The sequence below is a fragment of the Macrotis lagotis genome, chromosome 2, assembly GCF_037893015.1.
Source record: "Macrotis lagotis isolate mMagLag1 chromosome 2, bilby.v1.9.chrom.fasta, whole genome shotgun sequence".
Classification (NCBI taxonomy): Eukaryota; Metazoa; Chordata; class Mammalia; order Peramelemorphia; family Peramelidae; genus Macrotis; species Macrotis lagotis.
Window position 1 is genome coordinate 193,019,167 of NC_133659.1, and position 23,917 is coordinate 193,043,083.

At 39.3% G+C, this 23,917-nt stretch overlaps 1 protein-coding gene across 3 annotated transcripts in view; it reads left to right on the forward strand.

Moving 5' to 3' along the window:
* Positions 1 to 256: 256 nt before the first annotated feature.
* The window catches only part of IGF2BP1 (insulin like growth factor 2 mRNA binding protein 1), a 57,650-nt gene continuing 33,989 nt past the window's right edge, over positions 257 to 23,917 (forward strand). For all 3 annotated transcript variants that reach the window (XM_074220590.1, XM_074220591.1, XM_074220592.1), the window contains exons 1-2: positions 257 to 431; positions 1,637 to 1,697. In XM_074220590.1, the coding sequence (XP_074076691.1) occupies positions 257 to 431; positions 1,637 to 1,697 (236 nt within the window). The remainder of the gene's footprint in view (positions 432 to 1,636; positions 1,698 to 23,917) is intronic.

Below are 23,917 nucleotides of genomic sequence, written 5' to 3' on the forward strand. Positions count from 1 at the left end.
GCCCCTACTCCCGGCCCCCCCCCCAAGAGTCACCCCCTCCCTCCCCCGCGCCTCCCTGCATCCCCTCCCCTTCCCTCTCCCTCCGGCCTCCCTCCCCGCCCTCTCCCCCGCCCCTCTTCGGCTCCGGACAACTTTAGGGGTGGGGTGGAAAGAAAGTTTAGCGCTCTCCCCCCCACCTCTCGGCCTAGGATCGTCGCCTTCTCCCTCTTGGCTTGGCGATCTGGGGGACTCCCTCCAGCCCCCCAAAGCCGCCACCATGAATAAACTCTACATCGGCAATTTGAACGAGAGCGTCACCCCGGCAGACTTGGAGAAAGTGTTTGCGGAGCATAAGATCTCCTACAGCGGCCAGTTCTTGGTCAAATCCGGCTACGCCTTCGTGGACTGCCCCGACGAGCACTGGGCGATGAAAGCCATCGAAACTTTCTCGGGTAAGAAAGGATCCTCCGAGCTCCCCGCAGCCCCCCCTCGCCAGGCCCACCCAAATACCTGCCGTTCTTCCGCCCACTTATTATGCCTACCCCTCTTATTCAGTCCAGCCTCAGTCTTCTAGGTTATAACTAGGGCCCTGATCTGAGTCTACGGCCCCTTCTTTCGAAGTCTCCTCTTGGGGGAAAAATCGGGTCCCCCCTTTCAGTAGTAAGATTTCCTACAAAGGCAGCAGCCACTTTGGAGGCGCTGGCATTGCATCCCCTTGCCCCACCCCCTACTCCCCTCCCCGACGGGACGGACACCCCCTTATTTAAAAGAAGGGGGACCTTGCTTTTTCAGGGGTCCAGGGGACCTATTGACTAGCCGTGGTTTCACCGCCGAGCCTTCCCTCTCCCTGGCTAGGATGATTCCTGTGTTTAAACACTCCCTGCCCCCACCCCCTCCATTCCTAGGCCCTTCGAGGCAGGGAGGGGGCTCTGGGCTTCCCGCTTACCCCCACATCAACTCCCCTCACCCTATTTTCCTTGGAGAGTTTAGGCTGTTGGCCAAACGTGGGGTGAGACGGGGTGGAGAGGGAGTCTTGGCCCCAGGGGAAGGGGCTTTGGCCATTTTGATTCTGAAGTGGGGCGTGTGATGAAGCTAGGAAGCAGCGCCGTAGTCGCCATGCTGCCTTTGGAGACAAGAAACTAGGGAAAGGGAAGACGGCGAGGCTGCTGGAGGCCCCGGGTTCCTCCAGCCCTCGAAGCCTTTCCTGGGTGATTGCCTGCCTACTCCCACAGAACAGTGCAAAGACTCCCACTCACTCTCGGCCCCCCAATTCCCTGTGCCCAACAGAATAATAAAGTTGAACTCCCTTCCACCTTCCTAACCAACTCAAGCTTTGCAGAGAAATGGGGGAAGAGCAGATTTTCCTCGGATCTATTTATCTTCTGATGTGAGGGGTGAGGTATATATACCCCATTACCGTAGTCAAACTCCGAGGAAAGGGACTTCAAACATCTTACAGTCAAGCTTTAATACCATTAAAAAAGAAAACCTAAACTCTTAGACACCACTATTTTCTAAATATTTTCTTTTTCCATCTTAGAAATCTGCTTAGTGAATCCTTCAAACCCCTAGGTTATATCCCCTCCTTGTCTCTCACATCTTCCCCCCCCATTCAGGCATTCACTAATAAAACACTTCTGTTTTCTTATTTTTTCAGGGAAAGTGGAACTACAGGGGAAAAGACTGGAGATTGAACACTCTGTCCCCAAAAAACAAAGGTAGGGAAAATCTTAATCTTGGGGGAAATACTTCTGGCCTAAGGGTCTTTTAATATTTCTATCTTTCTATATTGTGGTAGATGGAAGGACATCCTCTGCTTACTATTCTATTGGGTTGTTGAGGGTTTTGATGAGATGTTACCACCTTGTTGAAGGTGTTTTAGAGTTTGTTTTGGGGGAAAAAAACTTAAGTGGAGACATGAGTGGAATACAGGAAGTAATTTGGAAAATAGAAGGGAATCAAAAAAGCAAAATGAAGGAAGCCTGAGGAGTTTTGCTTAGGGAGTGGGACCCACACACCTCAAAGAGAGCTAAGGTCTCTAAGTTTGCAAGAGTTCCTGATTTCTAGGTACTCTGAACATACAACTTCCTACCGGGCTTCCCTCCTCCTCCCCTCTACATAGATCATATTTCTATTAGGCTTGGTTTTGGGGGGAGTGGAGAGAGAAGATAACCTTTAGGGTTTCAGAAGGAAGCTGAGTGAGACCTCCCCATTCCTTCACCCAAAGAATGCCTCTTAAGATGGTTCTTTCTTATCCTGCATTAGACTGAGGCCAGTTTACACAGGCCCTGATCCCTAGTCTTTTTCTCTCACTCTCACCCCTCTATTTTTGAAAGAATATGCTACTGCTTTACTATCCTTCTGGAACCCCCAACCCCCATCAGTCTATTGTTGCAAGGGGACCATCTGGGGTGAGAGCTTTGTGCTCAGGCAGCGAGCTAGGGCTCTTGGAGGGCCAAGAACTGCCTGGATGAATGGAGAGGAGGGAGTAGTGTGTTCTTTAACCCTCCTTCCCTTTCCTCTCTGTGAAGAAGGAACTACTCCCCCCACACTCTCCTCGATCAGGTCCATGTAGAATTCAGAATCTCCCTCCACTTGAACTGTAGGTGGGAAAGGATAAGGGCAAAGTCCTACTCTCTCAAAATGGACTTCCCTCTTCCCCCCCTCTACCCCCACCCCCTTCCTTTCTTATTCTTGATGATGGAGGGAAGTTACCCTCACTCCCTGACTGGATTATTTGATTAATTCGTGTCTCCCCCCACTCCCCTCCATTTGCAAATTTTGTGTGGTTCTTGGCTTTTTCTGGGTGGGGAGGTGGGAGTGAGTGTTTCTGTATTTTCTGGGTTTAGAGGAGCTAAAGGGTTTAAGGTTGGGGCCAAAAATCTGCTGGGTGATTTCACTTTAGCTATTTAAGTAACATCGTAGCCAGGGCTGATCAATGTGGCTTGTTACATGTTTATAGAGTCTGTGATTTAATCTCTATTGGCTTTAGTACTTCAGTATCGGGGAAAGACAATTAGAGTTAAGTGAAAAGAGGCAATAAAATTGGAAGGTTAAAAAAAATCTTGTATTTAAAAGTATTTCAGAATGGGGAGAAAAAAAGACAATATATATGGAGAAATCTCAATAAATGAAGTACATTCTATAAATCTGAGATTTGGGTTGAGGGTAGAAACCTGAAACATTATCTGTTTGGAATTTTGAAAAGTGGAAATGGATTGCACTTCCCCTCCCCCCAACTTCTCTTTCCTTTTACTTCTGGAGATGCAAAGGAATACTAAGTTGTAAGAAAATAAATTAATTACATTTAGATTCTTATTCCCACTGTAGGAGTATGCATTTATTTCCCAAGTCATCTGTTTTTTCCCAGGTCACTTCTAACATCTCTTGCTCTAAAATGTGTAGTGAGATCTTTTTAGTTGGGGGGGGGTTGTAGGGTCTGACTGGAAAGGACTGGGGTAACAATTCCTTTCCTTCCAGAACTGATCAGATTACCTCTTTTGTATATTCTCCCTTCTCATGTAATTTCAAGCTTAAATCCTGAGGTTTCTTTAAAAAATTTTTTTAAATGAGACTTTTCCTACTGAAAAGTGAAATGATTTTGTTGCCATTTTGCTAAGATGTGGTTAAGATGTGTATTCTCAGTTTGTAGCTAAAAAATATTTCTTCAGTTATTTTATAATAATGGATTTCATAGTAATTTGAATTTATAGAACAAGAGCTAGTTATTTGAAACATGTTCTAGATACAACCATGTATATACAGATGACTCTACTCATTTGAAAAATAAACTTGCAATGAAAGAGAAAACTAAGGAGACTAAAGGCATTCTTACTACATCCCTTACCGGGTTCTGAATCAGCTTCTTTTTTTATTTTTATGATTGAATTAAAAACCTTCCAAACTTTTTATGACTGCTCTCCCCATTTACTAAGAGCAAAATGAGAAAAACAACTATGATTTGTGCCACTGCCTCAGTTTTGTAGTGCTTTTTGTTCTTTAAATTTATTTTCACTTGATAACTCCTAATATAGATCTAGTTAAAATGTGGGAATTGTGCACCATACATCAAAATAAAAATAGTAATGTATTTGCATTTATTTTCTTGAGTATAAATAAATTTGAATTGGATGAATTTAAATTTTTATTTCTGTATTTTAGTTTCCTTCTCAGGTCCTCTCATAATAAAGTTTAGAAGTCTTTTATCAAAATTGATTGTGTTAATGGTGATCATTCAAATAGCAGAATAAAATATGGGGAAAACACTTAGGGGAGAAATGTATTTTTCAAGTTATTGGGGAAAGTTGTAATTTGAAGGCCTTGAAAAAATTGAAATTCTTTAACAATATTTAAATTCTTGGGAAAGTTACTACTTATTTGAAAAAACAACTGACTTTTTAAGAGAATTGAAAATCTATCTTTCAAAAGAATGTCTTTTGGAAGAATGACTTACAAGAGACCATCTACTGATAACCAACTATATAGTGGGGGAAAAATTAAAAAGAATATATACCATGTTTTTGTGAATGTGCATCCTAAAGTTGAGATATTTATTCAAGTTGATTGTTGGTTATTCTCAAAGTAAAACTAAAATTAGCAGAGCTAACGATTTTTTTTAAGAATCCTGGCTAAATCTTTAAAAATCATTATTTGTCATTCATAGTAAATGTGAGTCCTTTAAAAATGAATTGTTTTAAATTGATAAAATATTCTACAATTGAATCTTTTGATTAGTTAGATTTTTCTTCTCTTAAAAGTCTTATTTGGTGTCATGTTTTGCCAAAGTATTTTTTGTGTTGAAAGCACTGAGAGAGAGTGACTGTGTTTGTGTGTGTGTGTGTGTGTAGTTTATTTTTAAAAATTTGTGGAAGAACCTAGAAGAAATAATTAGTTTAGGAAAAGGTTTGAAAACAGGTTTAGGAATGTTCACCTTTTAAAATGGGTCTGTCTTTAATGAAAAAGATTTGTGGTTGGGAGTGAAAATGAATGAATGAAAAACAACAACAAAAACAAGCCAGAGGGGTGAAAAATAAAAAAAAGGTGTTTGTGTATGTGAGAGCTTTTAAGGCAAATTTTACCCTAGTGATTACTTTTGAGAATTAGTATCCTAACTAGGGAAGAATTAACAATTGCTCTTGATGAAGATAAGAGTTTTATCTGATGATTAAAACACTTTAAAATAGAAGCCCAACAAGGCATTTTTAGTTTAAAAAAAATTAAAATCAAATTTTATTAAACTGGATCCCCAACTCCCCATAGATGATATGATGAATCTCTTAGACATTTAAAATTTTTTCTGCCTTGTTTGGAAATTTAGCTGGAAAGTCAGACTTCATTTTTTTTTTCTTATTTTAATTTCCTCTTAGAAATTTGCTATGATGTTTTGAAATTTTCTGAAACCTTAGCTGTGATATATAGATTATATATCTGATTTTCAGGATTAGCTTTTCCTAGGGTATAGTGGGTTTTTTGTTTGTCGATTTGTTTTTAGGGTTACTCATTGAAAGAATTGAGAATTGCTAGACTTTGTTAGCAATTCTCTACAAAGTAGAAAAAAATAAAATGTTACTACTCTTAGTTTCCTGAGAGAACTTTAATCAAAGAGGATAAAATGTAATTCTTAGCTTCTGATACATTTAAAGAGCAACCAACTATTCTCAGCTTTAAAGTTTTAAATGAATTGTATCTTGTTGTTTTAAAGTTGTTTCAAAATTGAGGTGTAAGAAATGTCACCAAAACTTTTCAGTGCTTACTCTTTCTCAAATTTCCCCCAATACGTACTAATAGAATTTATTTGGAGATGTTTTAGAGAGGAGGTTTTAAGTCTATTTCCGCTGTTTTTAATGTAAGCCAACCAGTTAAAAAGGAGCATTTGGAAGAGATTTCAACAATAAAATTGCCACTTAAAAAAAAAATCTTTCAGGTTTGCTAGTTGATTAAAAATGAGAGAATTTTTTTGGAAAAATTTTGGTAGTGAAACTTTCTACCTTTTTGGGGGGAGGGGAGAGGGAATGGAGGTGATAGATCATGTGGATAGATGTATAGATCTATCTATGTATTTAAAAGAAAGTCTTCCAACTGTTTGATTTTTCTCCCCTCTCCCCTTAATAATAATGTTTTTAAATGTGGCTAATGTCTTCCAGAAAAATGTGACTAAATTTTTTGGGGTTGGGAGAGAACAGAGAAGGGGGGTAAAAAGCAGCAGGGGAGACTTGAAAAATCAGACAAGTTAGTCCAGTGCTGGAAATTCCAGACGAGGGGAAAAAAAATTCAGGGATGGGGGTGGGGTCAATTTCCTTGCTCCCCTCTTGGAGGAGTGGCAGAGAGCTCCTAGCTTCTGGTGAGGGAGCAGGGGCAGAGAGAGACACCTCAAGCTTAGAATAGTTAGTGATAGATAGAGTCTGAGAAGAGAAGTTTATTTCTTTCTTTCAGGATCTTTTTTTCTTTCCCAAGTTTGCCGTGGTGACTGAGAGCTTCCTGGAGAGCTACTAACTGCTTGCCCTGCAGCAACTAACCCTTCCCCTTTCTACGCCGCCCCTTCCACCCCCACCCTAAGCCTTCAACCTTGAAATCTTTTGGGTTGTGTGTTCTCACTGTTCATTGGTTACTAAGCTTTTGTAACTCCCCAATAAGTAAAAATTACATTCCTGGGTGAATGCCATTGAAATAGGTGCTGGGGTTCTTGGGGGGGGTTGTCTTTGCTGCTCTAAACCAAATCCATTCTTTTCCACCCATTTAAAAAAAACATGTGGAGTGGAGATCTTAGCATTGGTTTCATATTGGACTATTTTGGAATCTCTTTAACCCCCATGTTCCATGAAATTGCTACATAATGCCTGTGTGTGTGAGAATGGCCATGTCTAAGGTTGACAAGGGAGAAGGAAAAATGAAAGAGGGGGATAAAGAGGAATGGGAAGAAGGAAAGGAAGAGGGAGAGAGGAAGGGAGGGTAAAGAGAAGATTAGAAGGGGGAAAAAGAAAGAAACTGGGAAGAGAAAGAATAGAGATATATATGGAGTGGGGAAGGATAGAGTGAAATTTATATTTCATTGTTACTGGGAGTATTCTCTTTGTAGATTGAAGCCTTGCTAGAACTTTTCATCTTGTGCTATTCTTGTCCATGTCTTTCCATAAATCTAGAAAGAATTCACATGCTAGAGAGTCCTTGCTCTGATTCTTTAAATTCTCTTTCTCTGTCTCAAAAGACTAATCCACCTTCTTTTTTTGGTTCTATATATCTTCTCTTGAGGCTGAGTGGCATAATGGATCCTGACCATGGAGTCCAGAAGGCCCAGATTCAAGCTTTGCCTTTATCCATAGTAGCTCTGTGACTTTCTTTGAATCTTTCTGTGCTCTAGGTCTAGATGTTTTTCTTAAAGATTCTAGGTTATAGAGATAGAGTTGATCAGCAATGGTGAAAGAGAGAACTTTCTTCAAGAGTTCCTACGTGAATGAAATCAGAAGTTGAGACTACAAAAAATCTTCTTATGTGTTATATCTCCAGAGTGACTCATCATGGCATGGATTGAACTGGAAGAATTTTGAGAAAAGATCCAATGGCAGGCTGCTTTCTGAATACAAGTCTAGCTATGTGGAGATCATTGAGGGGGGGCAGTGAGGAAGCTTTGAAGAAAAAAAGAAAATTCTATAGGCACCCCATATCTTTTCCAGCTCATTCTATCATACTACCAATGGAATACCTTAATATGACCTACAATATGGAACCATTAATAGTTAACAGGGTCAGTTTATGAATGGTCTTGAGTCTTCTGCAAACAGAGAGGTCCTGCCCTTTATGTCCCAAAGGACAATTTAAGCAAACAAAAATAAGTGAGCTCTGGGTTCTGCCTGCACACCATATTTTTGATGCAAAAGGTGGATCTGAAGAGGTATTCATTAGAACTGGCTACTTTTTATCCTGGAACCAGAGGCAGCAGGTCTTTGACCTTTTAGGGGTTCTGCCAGTACCATGGGTTTTTTTGTGTGGTAGCCAAGGGATCCTTTGTGGTCTCCAGCTCAGCTTCCTTCCCTTACTCTTCTTCCTTTAAGTTCTAAAAAAATGATTGGCATTTGTTAATTTTTAAAAAGACACACAACAAACATGAGGTATCCCAAGTTTCTGTTACTTTAGATATACAGGGACTTGGTTTAGTTAATCTCATTTTATTGATAAAAGGTTAGGAATAGGGGACAGATCCCTTTTGAATAAGTACTAACCAAGGATAAATCAGTTTAACAAAAAGATTTCCAAGTCTCAGCTCAGTGGTCTCTTATTTTAAAGAAAGTTCAATGAAAACCATTTCAGAACAATGGAAGCATTTTCATCAATCCCTCTGAGTTTCATTCATTCATTGGAACAAGAGTTACATTAAGCACCTGCTATATGCAAGGCACTATTGGATACTTGCCTGGGCTAGCAGTGTAATAGAACCCCAGCCTTGGAGTTCAGACCTGGGTTTGAATCCTGACTATTGTTGCTTTTTAGCTGCTGTGTGACCATGAGGAAATCATTTACCTGCTCTGGACCTATCCTTTCCTACTAAGTTCAACAGAGAAAATATCTTTAGTAGGGTTATTGTGAAATAAAAACCTTTTGGCACTATCTAAATGTTAACTATTTTAGAAGCTGCTAGGAGAGATTTTTTTAAAAAGAGGGCATCCTGGCCATCCTACAGTAGAGAAAGGGGGGAGATAAGGACAAACATATTCTAGTTCAGAATATAAGATAAGAGTTCCATGATTACTTACTAACCCCATTATTTCATGAGCTTCATAAAAACCAAGTTCCTGAGGGAAAAATCCTTTAGGAATAGTTCTGAAGTGACATATCATTTTGTATCTTTTGACATTTCCTCTTTTGAATTTTTTTTAAATATTTCCTTTTTTTAATGAAATCCCTCATTTATCCTACCCTGATATGAGAATCACTATTGCCAAAGATATTGCCTACTACTATTTCATCTGTGAGAGGATTGGTTTCTTCCTTCAAAGTTTTTGAAAATTTGTGAAGTGTGGGTTGTAAATCATAAATACACATCAGGACTTTACTCTTTGAAAATAGAATTGAAATGGTTCTAATTTTTTTTTGTTTTAGTTTTTGCAAGGCAATGGGGGTAAGTGGCTTGCTCAAGGCCACACAGCTAGGCAATTATTAAGTGTCTGAGGCCAGATTTGAACTCAGGTACTCCTGACTTCAGGGCCAGTGCTCTATCCATTGTGCCACCTAGCCACCCTGAAATGATTCTATTAAAGAAGGATTTAGTAGAATGTAAGATACTTGAAGATGAAAGAACTCTTCTTGTCTTGGAATTCCCAGAGCCTAGTGTAGTATCCATAGAATAGTAGGTATTTAATTCTTGCTGAATGAATGACTGTCAGCAAAATAATAGATTTTTAGACAAAGATAAATTTATCTATCAATGTCAAAATACAGCTGAATCAGTCCAAAATCCAGGTACTCTCTCCGCCCCCTCCCCCCCAGATTTGGTATTGGGTGTCATATCTAACATTGTAGCCCCACCACTTAATATATTTTGTTGAATTGATTGCCTAGAAACAATATCTAGCTAATTGACAGAAATTTTGACTAGTCTGGATGCATTCAGACTATTGCTGTCTGAAGGATTTCATTTGGAAATCTGAAGGGATCTTTTAGGAGTCCATGTTTTGAGTGTTTGAAGGGATATTTTAGGAAGCTCCTCTTGCAGTGGCAGTATGGAGGGGGAGAGAGAGTTATCTCAAAGTATGACTTTGGAAAAACGTTTTCTATAGAAAGGGAAAAATTAAGGTGGGAGATGAATTTTTCCCAGTCTTGATTTTTGGAGAATTTCTGACCTGAATTTTTCCTCTGAACTGCACCTCTTTGGAAAGGAAGTTTAAGGGGGGAATCAATACATTCCAAGTTGTTTCACTCAAAATTTCAGTGAAACTTTTGGATGTTTTGTTAAAATGGCACTAAACACTTGGGTCTGAATGAGTTTTTTTTTTCCTGAAAGGAAATTTTGGCAATATGTAAACGCAATGTTTTTTAAAGACCTATAATTGCTTTTAAGGAAGAATTTAAATCAGAATTAAGAAAGCCAAGTGAAAACCCTCATGTGCTTTTCATTTTTTTCATTCTTGTACTTAGAGGTTCTTTTTTTTTTTTCCAATGAAGGCTCTTTGAGGACAGAGACTATTCTATTTTTTTTTTTACTTTGTTCTTTAGGATCTTGTCTTGGGTCCTAAAGGTTTTTTTTTTGAATGTGCCATTTGAAATTATTTGAATGACCCAGAGGGGACTGGTTCCTCCCCCCAATAAAAAATCCTACAAAATAATTCCAATTAATTTTTTTTATAGTGCTAATTCTCAACTTTCATTCAAGCTTTATACTTTGATATCTCTAGTAGAGGGGAGGTGACCCAGGTTTCTGGAAGGCTATACTTGTGGAACACAAGCCCTGGCAGGTCTTATCAGTAGAAGAGGCTTTCCAGTACTGGCAGGTGACGGATTGCAAGTCTTTCATTGGGATAGCCAGCATCAGCCTAGCTTAGTGTGGAGAGGCTCATTACCAGACAGCTGGCTGCTACATTATGAATTTTTTTATTTAACCAGAGCTATTCAGTCACTGGAAGCTGTGAGCAGCATCTAAAAACACTGGTCCTTGAAGTAAGTCTCAAGCCAATTTCTGGAGGGACCACTTCTCTGAGATATTTTCTGTCTTGCCTTGGCCATTCCTTTGACCATTAATCCTCACCTCTAGACTCTTCCCCACAGTTTTATTCACCTTTGTCAATGACCTGAACTGATAAATGTGTAGATAGAATGAATCTGCGTTAGAGGGGAATTTGATGGTATGTGTTTGTTGGTGGAAAATGATGTTGATAATGGACTCTCTTATACATATTAGGTATATTTGGTATCTTAACAGGGCAAATATATAATTCATTCAAACAATCATTTCTTAAGCTCCTATTATGTAGAAGGAGGCTCTGTGCAGGACTTTGGAGACCAAAAAGTCCAAAGCAGTTTCTACTTTCATAGAACAGTCTAGGGAGGGAGGAGAGGGAGTAACAACTTGTGCACAAAAATATACATAAAATAATGTTTTTTGGATGGTAAAATAGCAATGTAAGACAGGATGTATTTGACCTGCACATATTGATTTCTCTGTTGCTTCTTCCATGCTGAAAGGGAAGGCAATTGTTTTTTTAGAGAAGATTGGAGGTAGTTGTTATTTTCCATTTAGATCCATGCCAGGTGGACCTGGCAAGCCCACCAAACAGGTCCCCAAATTTGTCTTAGCATAACCCTTTACTATCTTATCACACAGAAAACTTGGGCATTTTTTTTAATCTGGGTTTTGTGTGTGTGTGTGGGAAGACAGAGAATGTGTTATGTCCTCACAGAGAGTAGTTGTAATTCTACAGGAAATTGGCCATTTATTTTGTTATTTTAGTGGCTGAGAAGCTATGCCAGGGTACTAGCTGAAATTTCACACTTTAGGGTTATTGTATTTCAACCAGAAAAAGTATAAAAGTAGAGGGGGCTTTGGTTGGCATATATAATAGGAGAATCAACCTAAATTAAGCAAACTGGATCTGGAGAAGGGTGAGCCTTGAACAACAGGTGTTTCAATGATCTTGAATTAATAAAGCATGAGAGACTCTTGATTCTGGAGAAATAGTGAAATGGAAGTTGTACTTCACGACACTAGAGATAGAACTTTTTGCAACTGTTGATAACTATCCCACATGGTCTAAATTCTTTGCTATCAGGAAGTCAGCAAAATGAGACAACATAGATTCAAAGTTGATGTTCTCAGCATGCTGTTCATTCATAATGACATTTAAAAAAATATTCTTTTGATACAAATCGTTTTCCCAATATCATCATCTCCTTAGTGGCTTTATATTGCAAATCACTTCAAGCTCCTTGCCTAAGTTCCAATATACTTTCTATAGCCTTCTGACCTTTCTCCATGCTCTATTAGTATTCCTTGCAAGGGAAACAAGGACCTCTACTCTCTCCAGTTTATTCCAAGAAGGGCTTCCAAATTCAGATATGATTTTTAGCCATTTAATAAGCCTGTGATTTTACAGTCCTATAAAAGGGGTATTACAATTAGTTTATACAGAGTGATATCTATTTCAGGATTCTGGAGTCCTGGTAGCATTTGGGCTGACTTGAGACCTGTCAACTTTCCATTAGGATCTTTTAATTGGAAGGAAATAGAGAAGGCAGAAACCTGGATACTGTTGGTAGGGATGGGGGAAGTAGTCATTCAGAATAGAAGCATTTTTACTAGTTCTTCTTTGGGGAATGAAGGGAAAGCTCTAAGTGGATTATTTCACCATCTGCCAGTGTTCCAGTTTCTCTTAGTTCTGGTGGTCAGACTTAACATAGGAGCTGAAGATGAACCTTGTTACCTTATTTTTGAGATGATCTCCTCTGGGAATAACCTACTGTTTGGTTGAGTGGGTGGGGGCCACCTCAAAACTGTGCTAAGGTACTGTAATTCAGAGACATACTTTTCTTTCTTCAAGCTAATAAAGCAATTTGCTACTTATTAGAAAGGTTGGGAAATTTTATCTACTGTAGTTATCTTATCAACAGTGCTTTTACCTTTTTGATACCTATTGTTTTTTGAACTGGAATGAGTTGGCTGGGGCTCTGCTTTCTAGGCTGAGAATATGAAGCACCCTTGAGGACATCAAGTCTAATTCCCACATTTTAGAATTGAGGAAACTTAGGCTAAGAAAGCCAAGTGACATGTCCTAAGTCATACAACTAGTAGATATCTGAGGGGAACTTGCTTTTGGACAATTTTCTCCTGGAGATTTCCTGACTCCAGATCTGAGATCTATACATTGTGATAATACCTAGCTGTAGTAGTAGATAGTACTCTTTCTGTTATGGCTATAGTAGGGGAGTGCAACTAGTTGAATTTTCTTCTCCAAGTTGTGTTTTTTTAGGGGAGTTGGGGGTGGGGAGAGGATAAATATAGCAAGAATGAGAGGGATTCAAAATTTGGGGCAAGGAACCCAGCTTTGCTATAGATATTTGCCTGGATTCAAGATTTTAAGCTTTCACAGTACATTTAACCTGTGCTCAAAGCCCAAGTTGCCATTACTCTTATCCCTGAGTATTACAGGTAGCAGTAACAGGAATAGGGATCAGAGTTCAGACTCCCAGGGCTAGTGATTCTGCACCCCTTATATAATATACTATCACAAATAGATTTAATTAGGAGGAAGGAAGGTAGTTCAATGACATTCTACAGTTGTAGCAGGAGACAGAAAAAATTCTAGCCCAAAATGAATGCATAAATGAATGCTTGGGAGAATTTGTGAGTCCCACAAATTTTACTCATTCTCTCCACCAACTCTCTTCTCCAAAAGACTGGTGAAGTGTTATTTCTATCTTCAAAATTCTATGGATGAAGTTAAAGGAAACTAGCCAATAGAGAGGACAGAGAGAAAAAAGGGCTTCCAGTTCATGACACTGTAGAGCCTGGGCAGCAAATACATTCTGGTAAAGAAAGCTAAATAGGGCATCTCCTCAGCCCATTTTTCATTCACAACTATGTATTCAAGGACTACAATTCTCAAAAGAGCTATTTCTTAGACTTCACATCCCATAAAATCAGTTTTTTTTCTGGGTCCCAGAAAGACCCCTTGTGTTTCTCATCTTGTGAAATCTTTGATCATTTATAGTTCTTTGCCTTATCTTTTAGCTAGTGCTGGACCTCTCTTTATAAGTATTCTTTGTCTGAACTACTGCTGTGAGGACTGCCTGTCCACAGCTCTGTGTATCTGTTTGCCCTTGGGCCTGGTCTCCTCTGCTCCCACTGTATTGTCTACTAGCAGGTAGATAGCCATGGCATTCATGTCTTCTGCCACGAATCAATGCCCATGATGATTTGTTAAGATACCTTCTGTTCTCAGTAATTTGACTTCTGGCTGTGATTTTTACTTTTTTTGGTCTCAACTTTTCTCTCTTTCCCCAAATCACACACCTCTTTGCAGCCCTTCCTATCTTAAATAGTTCTGGTACTGTTTGATCACATAATCTGTCTTCTCCTATTCTTACTGCCACTATTTTAGTGCCTTACACTGCTGTCTGAATTAGCAACTGCCTGAATTGTTGTAATAACTTCCTAACCTAGAGATTTTCCTGCCTCTATTTACTTCCTATTCTGTTTCATATCATAATACTATACTGCCAAGATAATATGAAACCATTTAATGGTTCCCATTGCTCAAGGATTAAAAGTTAAATCACATTCAGAACTTCCAATCTGGCACTAAACTACCTTTTCTGCCTTAATTCCGCTCCATTCAGTCTTTGCTTTAGCCAGTCTAGATTGCATCTCTCTCCCTCCAACATGTCCTCTTTTTCCCCTTTTCATGCCATTCCCCCGTCTTCTTCCTCTCCACTTCCTTTCCTTTTTAAAAAAAATTATTAAGGCAATGGGGTTAAGTGACTTACCCAAGGTCACACAGATAGACAATTATTAAGTGTCTGAGGCCCAGATTTGAGCTTATGACCTCTTGACTCCAGGGCCAGTGCTCTATCCACTGCACCACCTAGCTGCCCCCCTCTTCCTTTCCACTTGATGAATTCCTACCTTTCTTTTAAAGCCCAACTCTTGCTACTTTGAAAGAATCACCTGATCCTGTTGGTAATAATCTTTTACTTCAAATAGATTCTTGTATTGGAAGGAACCAAAGACCATTGCCCAACCTATACATGGAAAGCAATCCTCTCTCTGATTTCCCTGACAAATTAGGCATCTCCACTTGAGCATGTCTTGTGAGGGAACTTATGTCCTTTCAAGACAGCCCATTCTACTTTAGGACATAATTAATTGTTAGATTTTTTTTTTAACTTTGAGGCTTCTAATCATTGTTCTTAGTTCTACCCTCTGGGGCTAAGGAGAACATGTCATAACTTCTATCTGGCAGACTTTCATTTAAAATTCTTCTAGACAGCTAGCATGGTACCCTCTGCTTTCTATCTTCTAGGCTAAATATTCCCCTTCCCTTCCAAATGTTGATCATAATTCAGGACAAAGTCATCTTTGTACCTTTTTCTGAAGTTGCTTTTCAAACTATTTTGTACCTCTCTAATATGCTTGTAACACAGTAGTGTGTGGTAGACTTTTGTATATCTTATTCCCATTGTGATGCATCAATCAATCTGTGATCTCATGGATGTGGGTATTATTCTAGTGATGCAGATTGCTAACCATCACGTCTTCTAAAAAATTGTATTTATTGTATTTATTGACTGCAATGGGATTAAGTGCCCAAGTTCACACAACTAGGCAATTAAGTGTCTGAGGCTGGATTTGAACTCAGGTCCTCCAGTCTCCAGGACTGGTGCTCTATCCACTGCACCACCTAGCTGCCCCAAAGAGATTACAGTTTATCCATGGCTGGAAGATTTCTTTCTTTTTTTTTCCCTTAGGTTTTTGCAAAGCAGTGGGGTTAAGTGACTTGTCCAAGGTCACATAGCTCCGTAACTATTAAGCATCTGATGCTAACCATCTCTTGCTGAGCACCCTGTACAACTGTCTATGTCCTATTCTAAAGTTATTACCTATTACTGGGGTCTACTTACTGTGCTGAGGGGAGGGGAAGAAGGAAGAGGATGGTTTCCGGATAATTCTCTTGACTTTCCATAACTACCAGTGGGGCATGTGGCCTGGGAAGTGCTGCATGACTCTTTTCTTCCTGTCATACATTTCTCTGACAGTGTCCTTTACTCTGCTTTTCCTGAAAATTGTCTCACTAAAAATGTCTTAGTGTCCACTCAAGCTATACTGCTCTCTCCAGTGCTCTTTGGGTGATCTGTAACTTTATTTAAATTCTTTGGAGTGTGATTCAAAGTCAGCAGCTATGCCAAAGAAATACTGGTTTTAAAAAGATGAGCCTTAGTTTTTGTCATAAAAATTAGGAACATTTAAGAGAACTGCTCAATTACTCAAAAGCAATGCTGGGGACTTCAAAGTGACAGGGATCATGGTCTCCTCAAACTTGGCAGTTTAGAACAATGCTCTGCACATTTAATAAATAATGTTACTAATAACCATTTATTGATGTTGATTTGAAAAAACCACTAGTTCCACCCTCAGTCTGGATGACAAGGTGGGACTAATGACCTCTAAGGTACCTTCCTTCTCTAATCAAAGCTCACAGTGCCTTTAGTATTTTGGGTTCCTTTTCCTGCCCCATCTGCTCTGGCTCTTTTTTGTCCGATGGATGACTTCCCAGACTCTTTGCAGTGGCAGAATCTTTTTGCATTAAAAACAAAACTAAAAATAAAAACCTTTGCAATAAAATCTTCTAATCAAAAAAGCCACTTCTTACTCAAATAACAAAAGACTGTTTTTTTTTAAAAAGTTTCCTTTTCAAATCTAATGATATTTCAAATAATTTGCTTGGTCAATCTACTCTCAATACTTATTATATTCTTGTGGTATGATATTGGTTGTGATCACTCACCTAAGAAGGACTTCCACAAAATTTTTGTTTCTCCCTATGCAGAAGCCTATACTTGGAGAAATTTAAACACATTTCTTAGCTTTTGTTTCCTAGAAGTACTTCATTGTAATTTTGCTTGAACAATAGAAGTATTTTTTGAAAATTTCCCGAAAACAGTACATAGGATGCATTAGGGCTGCCAGAATCCATCTGGCATTGGAGCCTGTTGTGGTCATCTATTTTTCTTTTCTGTCAGTGAGATATGACATCTAACACAATGATCCTGAGGTTTATTCATTAACATTGGTTCTCTAGTCTCTTCCAACTTCCTGGTTCTATCCTGTGATCCAGAAGGGACAGTAATAGGAAAAAAATAGTTAAAAATGAGATTTCCTCCTCCCCCCAAACCTTCACATTGCATTGGGAATATAATGGATACTGCTTACTTTAAATATTAGCCTGACATCAGTCATCAATTGGTGCATGTGTTTAATGATTGTAGACCAATAATATACCAGCTTATGGATCATGTGATTAATGTTAACCAATCTCTGAAGGCCTTGCACCAGTTGAAAGCCATGCCATATAACATAGATGACTCCTATGATGGCAAGTTTTTCTGTCATCGTAACTTTTTTCCTCTGAGGACTCTGTACCACCAGTCCTGTGAAAGAATTCAATTCTAAAGGTCTTTTATTGAGTGCTATGCTAGGTCCTAGATGGGGAGAGACTAAGAAAACAATATGGGAAGGTCCTGGCAGTCAAGGTGGTATCAGAGTGGTAGTCATGATAAAAACATCCTAAAGGTCACACAGCTAGGTAATTATTAAATGTCTGAGACTGGATTTGAACTAAGTTCCTTCTGACTCCAGGGTTGCTGCTTCATCCACTGTGCTGCCTAGCTGCCCCATGGGATTTTTGCAAATTGAACTAGCTAGGGGATAAGTAGGATATGAATGAGGGGCTGGGACAGGAGGAAGGAAGGACATTTTAGTTGTTTGGAGTAGGGGGAAGCTTGAGTAAAGGCTGGGAGGCATTTTTTTAAGTGGCAGAGGGAGTAGTGTTTATGGTCTTATTGGAACATGCAAGTCTTTTGAAAGAAGGTAAGCTTTAGTAGGAGTGGTTTTATTTTTGTGCTTTCTTTTTTTTTAGCATAATATCTGGTAATAAATGTATGTTTGATTGTGAAATAGACTTCAGAAAATGTCTTACTAAAAGTCTGAGACGCTGCCTGTGGGAGTCCAAAGTCTTGATCTCTTTCTAATTCTTTGTGCAGTCTTGGGGAAATTGCCACTGCTTTGGGGGCCATACTTTTCCTTGTTTGTAAAATTAGGGAATTGGATTATAAGCTATCTAAGGACCTTTCCCTTGCTAATATTCCATAGTCTAATTGTTCAGGAATATTTTTCTCAAATTTCCATGTTTTTCCTCTTTTTTTACATATTAGATAACTGAAGTCCAAAGAGGAATGAGGTACTTCAAGAAACTACTGAAGCCCCTGTCATCATCAATATTATCAAGAATCATATTTTCCTTTTACTTATACTTTTTTTTTTTGCAAGGCAATGGGGTTAAGTGACTTGAATGAGGTTACACAGCTAGGTAATTAAGTGTAAAAATGTATGGTTAAACCAACATGCTTATACCTCTGAGTGGAGATAGCCTTATTTGAGACAACTTAGAACTTGGTTTATATGTTTTATTTATCCAGGAGCAGTCTGGCCCAGATCATAGAAGGAGAGAGAGAGGAGGTAAGGTGATTGGGTCAGCCAGGTAAAACCATATTGACATCTTGGAGTATGGCTCCATGGCTCAGATCCCCACTTCCATCCTTCCAACTTTCCTAGGAAAAGGACTAGGACTGACATTCCCTTACATCCTCTTGGTCTGGGAGGTGGATGACAGAGGGGCAGGCAATAACTGCAGCTATACCTCTCTGACAGAATTCCACTTTATCAGGGAAGGGATAGGAAGAAGAGTTGGGGGTGAGGGGCCAGAAGGGAAGAAGGTTTAGTTTTTCAAGGCATCTGTCACCGAAGGGAAGTCCTTTTAGTTGTCCACTCTTAGATCTAGGCCCAAACTCTCAGCTCTTTAGCAGAAGCAGAACTGCTGCTGTCTCAAAGGAATGCTGACTGTCTCCAGGCTGCCATTTTCTCAGTCCTGTAGCTTTCCCCTCCCCCCTTCATCCCCATTTCAGTGTTTGCAATGGAAGAGGCCAACCCCCACCCCAGGACCTATCTCAGCAATGGCCCTGGAAACAGCAAGAGAGGGAGAGGGCTGGATTGGATCTGGCTTCACTGAAGACCTCTAAGGGGGGATGGAGCCCACTGGGGCTGGGGTCAGGTTTCCGGTGGGTGGTTCAAGAAAGAGACAAAGAGCAGGGTTCTGACTCCCCTCCCTTCCCCCTTCCCCCTCCTTCCCTTTTAGGAGCATGGTTTTTTGCTCTGGGGCTAGACTTATCAGAAAGAAGGCTGAGCAAATGCCCCAACAGTAGTAAGAAGGAGGAGGAGCATCTTACTCAGCATCCTCTTTTCCCTGGACCCTTGAAAGTCCCTTCTCTTTCCTTCTCTCCTGAGCTCATGGTTCAGAATAAAAAGGAGAGAAAGGAAATGAGAACATCAAGAGAGGACATACTCAGTTCTTCTGGGTTAAGTGAGAAAGGCTGGGGAGGGTGGTGGTGCTTGACAGTAAGACGGGCTGACTCCTGCTTCCCCCAACCCCCAATCCATCCCAGCTGCTCAAACCTTCTCAATTCTCCCCTCGGGTGTGAACCCTCTTCTTCCCCCCTCAGCTGCTGTGCCCTTTCCCCCTCAGCTGCCGGAGCCCCTCCTAGTCAGTCTGTTCGGCACCTTTTCTCTGGGACCCTATTGCTCTGTCTTACTCCCCTTAAAGCTTTTTATCCTTGCTTCTCCTTCTCACAAACACACCTGCTACAGTCTTCCTTCTTCATAAAGGGTGGAGTGAGGAGACAATTGGACCAGCTGTTATTTATTCCCCACCCTTCTACATACCCCAACAGAATCTAGGATTTGAGGGGTCATTTCATTTATTTCCTTGACTCCAGGCTAGATCCCATCTGACAAGTTTTAACTAGGATTATAAATCACTCCTCCTATTTTCTAACTTGGAATTCTAACCTAAAGGAGATACTATATAAACTTGGGGAAAATCACTTAATCCCTCTTAGCCTCCATTCCCTCATCTGTAATTATTTCTTTATTTAAATTTTATTTTGGGACAAGTAATTTTTAAAGGAAAGTAGACTAAAAAGAGTCTGCTTGGGTGATAGATTTATAGGAAATATTCCTTATGTGTCCTACTCTTCCCCACTCAGGACAAGAATTGTTCTGTGACTTGAATCTTTTCTGTAATGTAAAATTATCAAAGAAATTTCTGTTATTTTCACCTGTTTCCAGATGAAGATTCCAAAATATTCACCCTGAAGTAGACCTTCACCTGTAGAGGCTAAACTTGACTTCTCTACCCCTCATCCATCCACATATTATACCCAGCTTCAATATTCCTCTTTATTCCAAACCCTTAATTTCTGCTTCTTAATTGCCTAGATGGAAAGATTCAATTTGCTTTTTGAAGTAGAAAGTTGCATTAACTTTTTGGTCTTCGGGGTGAGGTTTAAAGTTCTGTTGTCCCCAGGTAAGAGTACTGTGTCTACTTTTTTAGAGTGACCAGGGAAATATGTCCCCCAAAAGCCTCAGTATGGGTTATTCCAGGAGGCTGCACTGGGCAAATTATATTATTTAATTCCATCTCCTAAATCCTGATCAGGTTTGTTCTGATTATTTTTCCTTAATACTTCTGCCCATTTACTTTCCCATTTCCTTAAAAAAAAAAGCTCACTTTTTCATAGCTGTTGCTTCTCGTTGATTTCCTTCACTGACAATTCCCTATATTGACAATCAGTTTACATATTCTATACTCTTTTGGCTCTTTTTTTTCCCACTTGAATTGTCTATGTTTGAATTCTATCTTTGCCACTGGGAAAATTACAACCCCTTTGGATTTCAGTTTCCTCTTCTGTAAAATGAAAGGGTTAGATTAAATGTTCTTGAAGTTCTGTTCCAGGTCTAAATTTGCACTGTAGTTTGAAGAGACAGCTGTGGTTAGGAAGCACTGTTTTGCTACTGCTGTAATTCAGGGCAGAAGGAAAAGGGATATGACCAGGGCAGGAATCAGGATTGGAATCTTTCTAGAACTTGGATTTCCTAAAGTCCTTAAGAGACACTAGGGCATCTTTTGAATCTTGTATTATCACTTGGTCAAGAAATGTAATTTCCTGGGGGGCCCATCTCTTTTTCAGATGAATGACTTGGGAAACAGTCCTGACTGTTTTCAATTTACCACAAAGGTTTTGTTACTCTGTATTACCAGTTAGCACCTTGCTACTTCCAAGAGTTTTCAGTTTTGCACTATTAACTCTTTGCTTTCTTGCCTAATTAAAAACAAAATATTTTTTAAAGTTTTCTGAAAATTGAAAATTATGAAATTTAAAAAGGCTTCACCTTGCCCCCTAGTTCCATTTCCCTCCCATGTCTCTGTGTGAAGTGGTTGGCCAGCCAGCATTTATTTAGTGCCTACTACTTCCTAGACATTATGCCAATCCCTGGGGAGCCAGGGACAAAAAACCATACATTTGCTGCTTTCAAGAAGCTTATGTTCTAATTAAAGAGACAACCTGTCTTGTGTGTGTGTATGTATGTGTGTGTGCACACACCCACACAAAATAGACAAAATGAATACAAGGAAATTCAGAGAGCAAGGCTAGGGTAATCAGGAAGGGCTTCTTGTGGAAGATGGTACTTCAGCTAAGTATTTAGGGGAATGGGGAACCCAAGAGGTACAATGCAAATTCTCATGGAGAGAATGAAATAAGTTGAGTGAGGAGGAGGTTAATATTCTAAAAGAAAGTCATCATCGTTGGTACTTTATGGTTTGCAAAACATTTCACAAACATATTTTGATTTTTATCCTTACAGCAGTCCTATGAAATAGTGTTCTAAGAAATGTTGAACCCAGACAGAGCAATTCAAGTGACTAATACAGAGTTCTATAGCTAGTAACAGTTATTAGAAGTGGAAGATACAGCTGATTCTTTCTTTTTGTTTCTTTTTGTTTTTTTTTTTTTTGTTTTTTTTTTGTTTAGGTTTTTTCAAGGCAAATGGGGTTAAGTGGCTTGCCCAAGGCCACACAGCTAGGTAATAAGTGTCTGAAGCCAGATTTGAACTCAGGTACTCCTGACTCCAGGACCGGCGCTCTAGCCACTGTGCCACCTAGCTGCCCCCAGCTGAGTCTGGCTCTAAGTCTCATTCTGTACCCCTAGCCACCTGACTGCCTAGTGTGACTGAATCTAGAGCAATAGGTATAATGTGTTCAAATCCTGCCTCAGATTATTACTAGGGAGAGACAGAGACAGGGGCCCATCTTTAGGAAAATCACTTTAGTGTCTTTTTGAAAAATGGATAGGAAAGGGACAAGTTTTGAAATGTTGGTAATATCTCTTGCTCTCTAAAATAAGGCTGCCCAATCTTATTTTTAAAAGTTTTTATTGAAACAATAGACAATATATTTTGATTTGCTATTTTAGTGAGAGCTCTGAGGTAGCTCAGCTTCATTTACTAAAGCATTTAGTAAATCCACAGGGAGTTGCATAAGATCACACTGTGGACTGGGTTTTTGATAGCCCTTCTCTAAAATATAAATCATATACAGTAAGAACCAGGATGCTTTAGTAGAGTTAAAGGACTTGGGGGTTAACATTGAATGGCCCTACCATGTGATGTGGAGCAAACCACCTAATTTTTCTGAGCTCCTGGTTTCCACATCTGTAAAATAAGAGGAAGAGGGATAGAATGGTAATCTCTAACATTTCTCATAGCTCTAAATCCTATGGTTGGTTAATCTATAAAATAGGGATATTAGTTTCATCTGGCATTGTTGTATTCTGAGATTTCCTGTGTTCATTCACTTTTTTTTTTTAAGGTTTTTTGCAAGCCAAATGGGGTTAAGTGGCTTGCCCAAGGCCACACAACTAGGTAATTATTAAGTGTCTGAGGCTGGATTTGAACTCAGGTACTCCTGACTCCAAGGCTGGTGCTCTATCCGCTGCCCCACCTAGCCACCCCCACTTTGCTTTTCAAAAAGAAAGATATTTAATAGAATACTGTGCATTGGTCTGGATCCTGATTCTATTTTGAGACTTTAAATAGGCCACTTATTTCTGGACCTTAGTATTCTCATATATAACAGGAGGGGGTTTAAAATGGAGTCTGAGGTGCCTTGTATGAACTTTGTAGGAAGAAAAATAAAAGTTTCCCTTCCAACTAAGGTTTGCTTGGTAAATAAGAACCAAAGGGCATCGCATCTCCCCTACTCTCGTGCACTAGTTATACCTTTATTTATCTATTTATTTTTTAGGTTTTTGTAAGGCAGTGGTGTTAAGTGGCTTGCCCAAGGTCATCATTAAGTGTTTGAGGTCGGATTTGAACTCAGGTACCGTTGTCTCCAGGCTGGTGCTCTATCTACTATGCCACCTAACTGTCCCCTTAATTTATTTTTAAAAATAAATTTTTTTTGTTGATATCTTCTACTTTTACACCTACATTTCCCCAATGTATTCCTCCCTTCCCTTTGCATATAGTCCTATAAAATTTATTGAAAAAGCTTAATATTATTTGCAGTGTTTCACACTTTTAAACTCTTTCCCCTCTCCTTTCCCTTTCCTGCAAAGAAGTGAGGGTAGAGGGAAGGGGATGAGCATATCAATTCATTTACATAGCACTATTATTTTTCTTGACATTGTAAATTCATGTAAATCTTCCTCTATATTCAATGCAGTAATGATTTCTTTACAGTACAGTAATATTCTACTGTTAGCATAATGTGGGTGGCCATTTCCCAGTCCATAGATGGGTTTTTAACTTTACTTTTCTTTTGCTACTATGAAAAAATGCTACAAGTATATACTTTTATAAAAAAAATTAATAAATTTATTTTTCCAACTACATGCAAAGGTAGTTTTCAACATTCATTTTTTTGGGGGGTAAGATTTTGAGTTCCACATTTTTCTCCCTCCCTCTCTTCCCTTCTCTTGCCCTTGACAGCAAGTAATCTGACGTGGTTGTACATGTAATAGTTCCATATTAGTCATATTGTGAAAGAAGAATCAGAACAAAAGACAGGAAAAACCATATAAGGGGGAAAAACATAAAAGCATAAAAACAAAATTTAAAAGGTGAAAATAGTATGCATTGTTCTTCATTCAGACTCATTAGATTTTTTCTCTGCATGTGAATGGTATTTTCCATCTAAATCCTTTAGAATTGTCAAGTATATGTTTTTTTTAATGTTTCTTTTTGCAAGGCAATGGGGTTAAGTGGCTTGCCCAAAGCCACACAGCTAGGTAATTGTTAAGTGTCTGAGGCTGTATTTGAACTCAGGTACTCCTGACTCCAGGG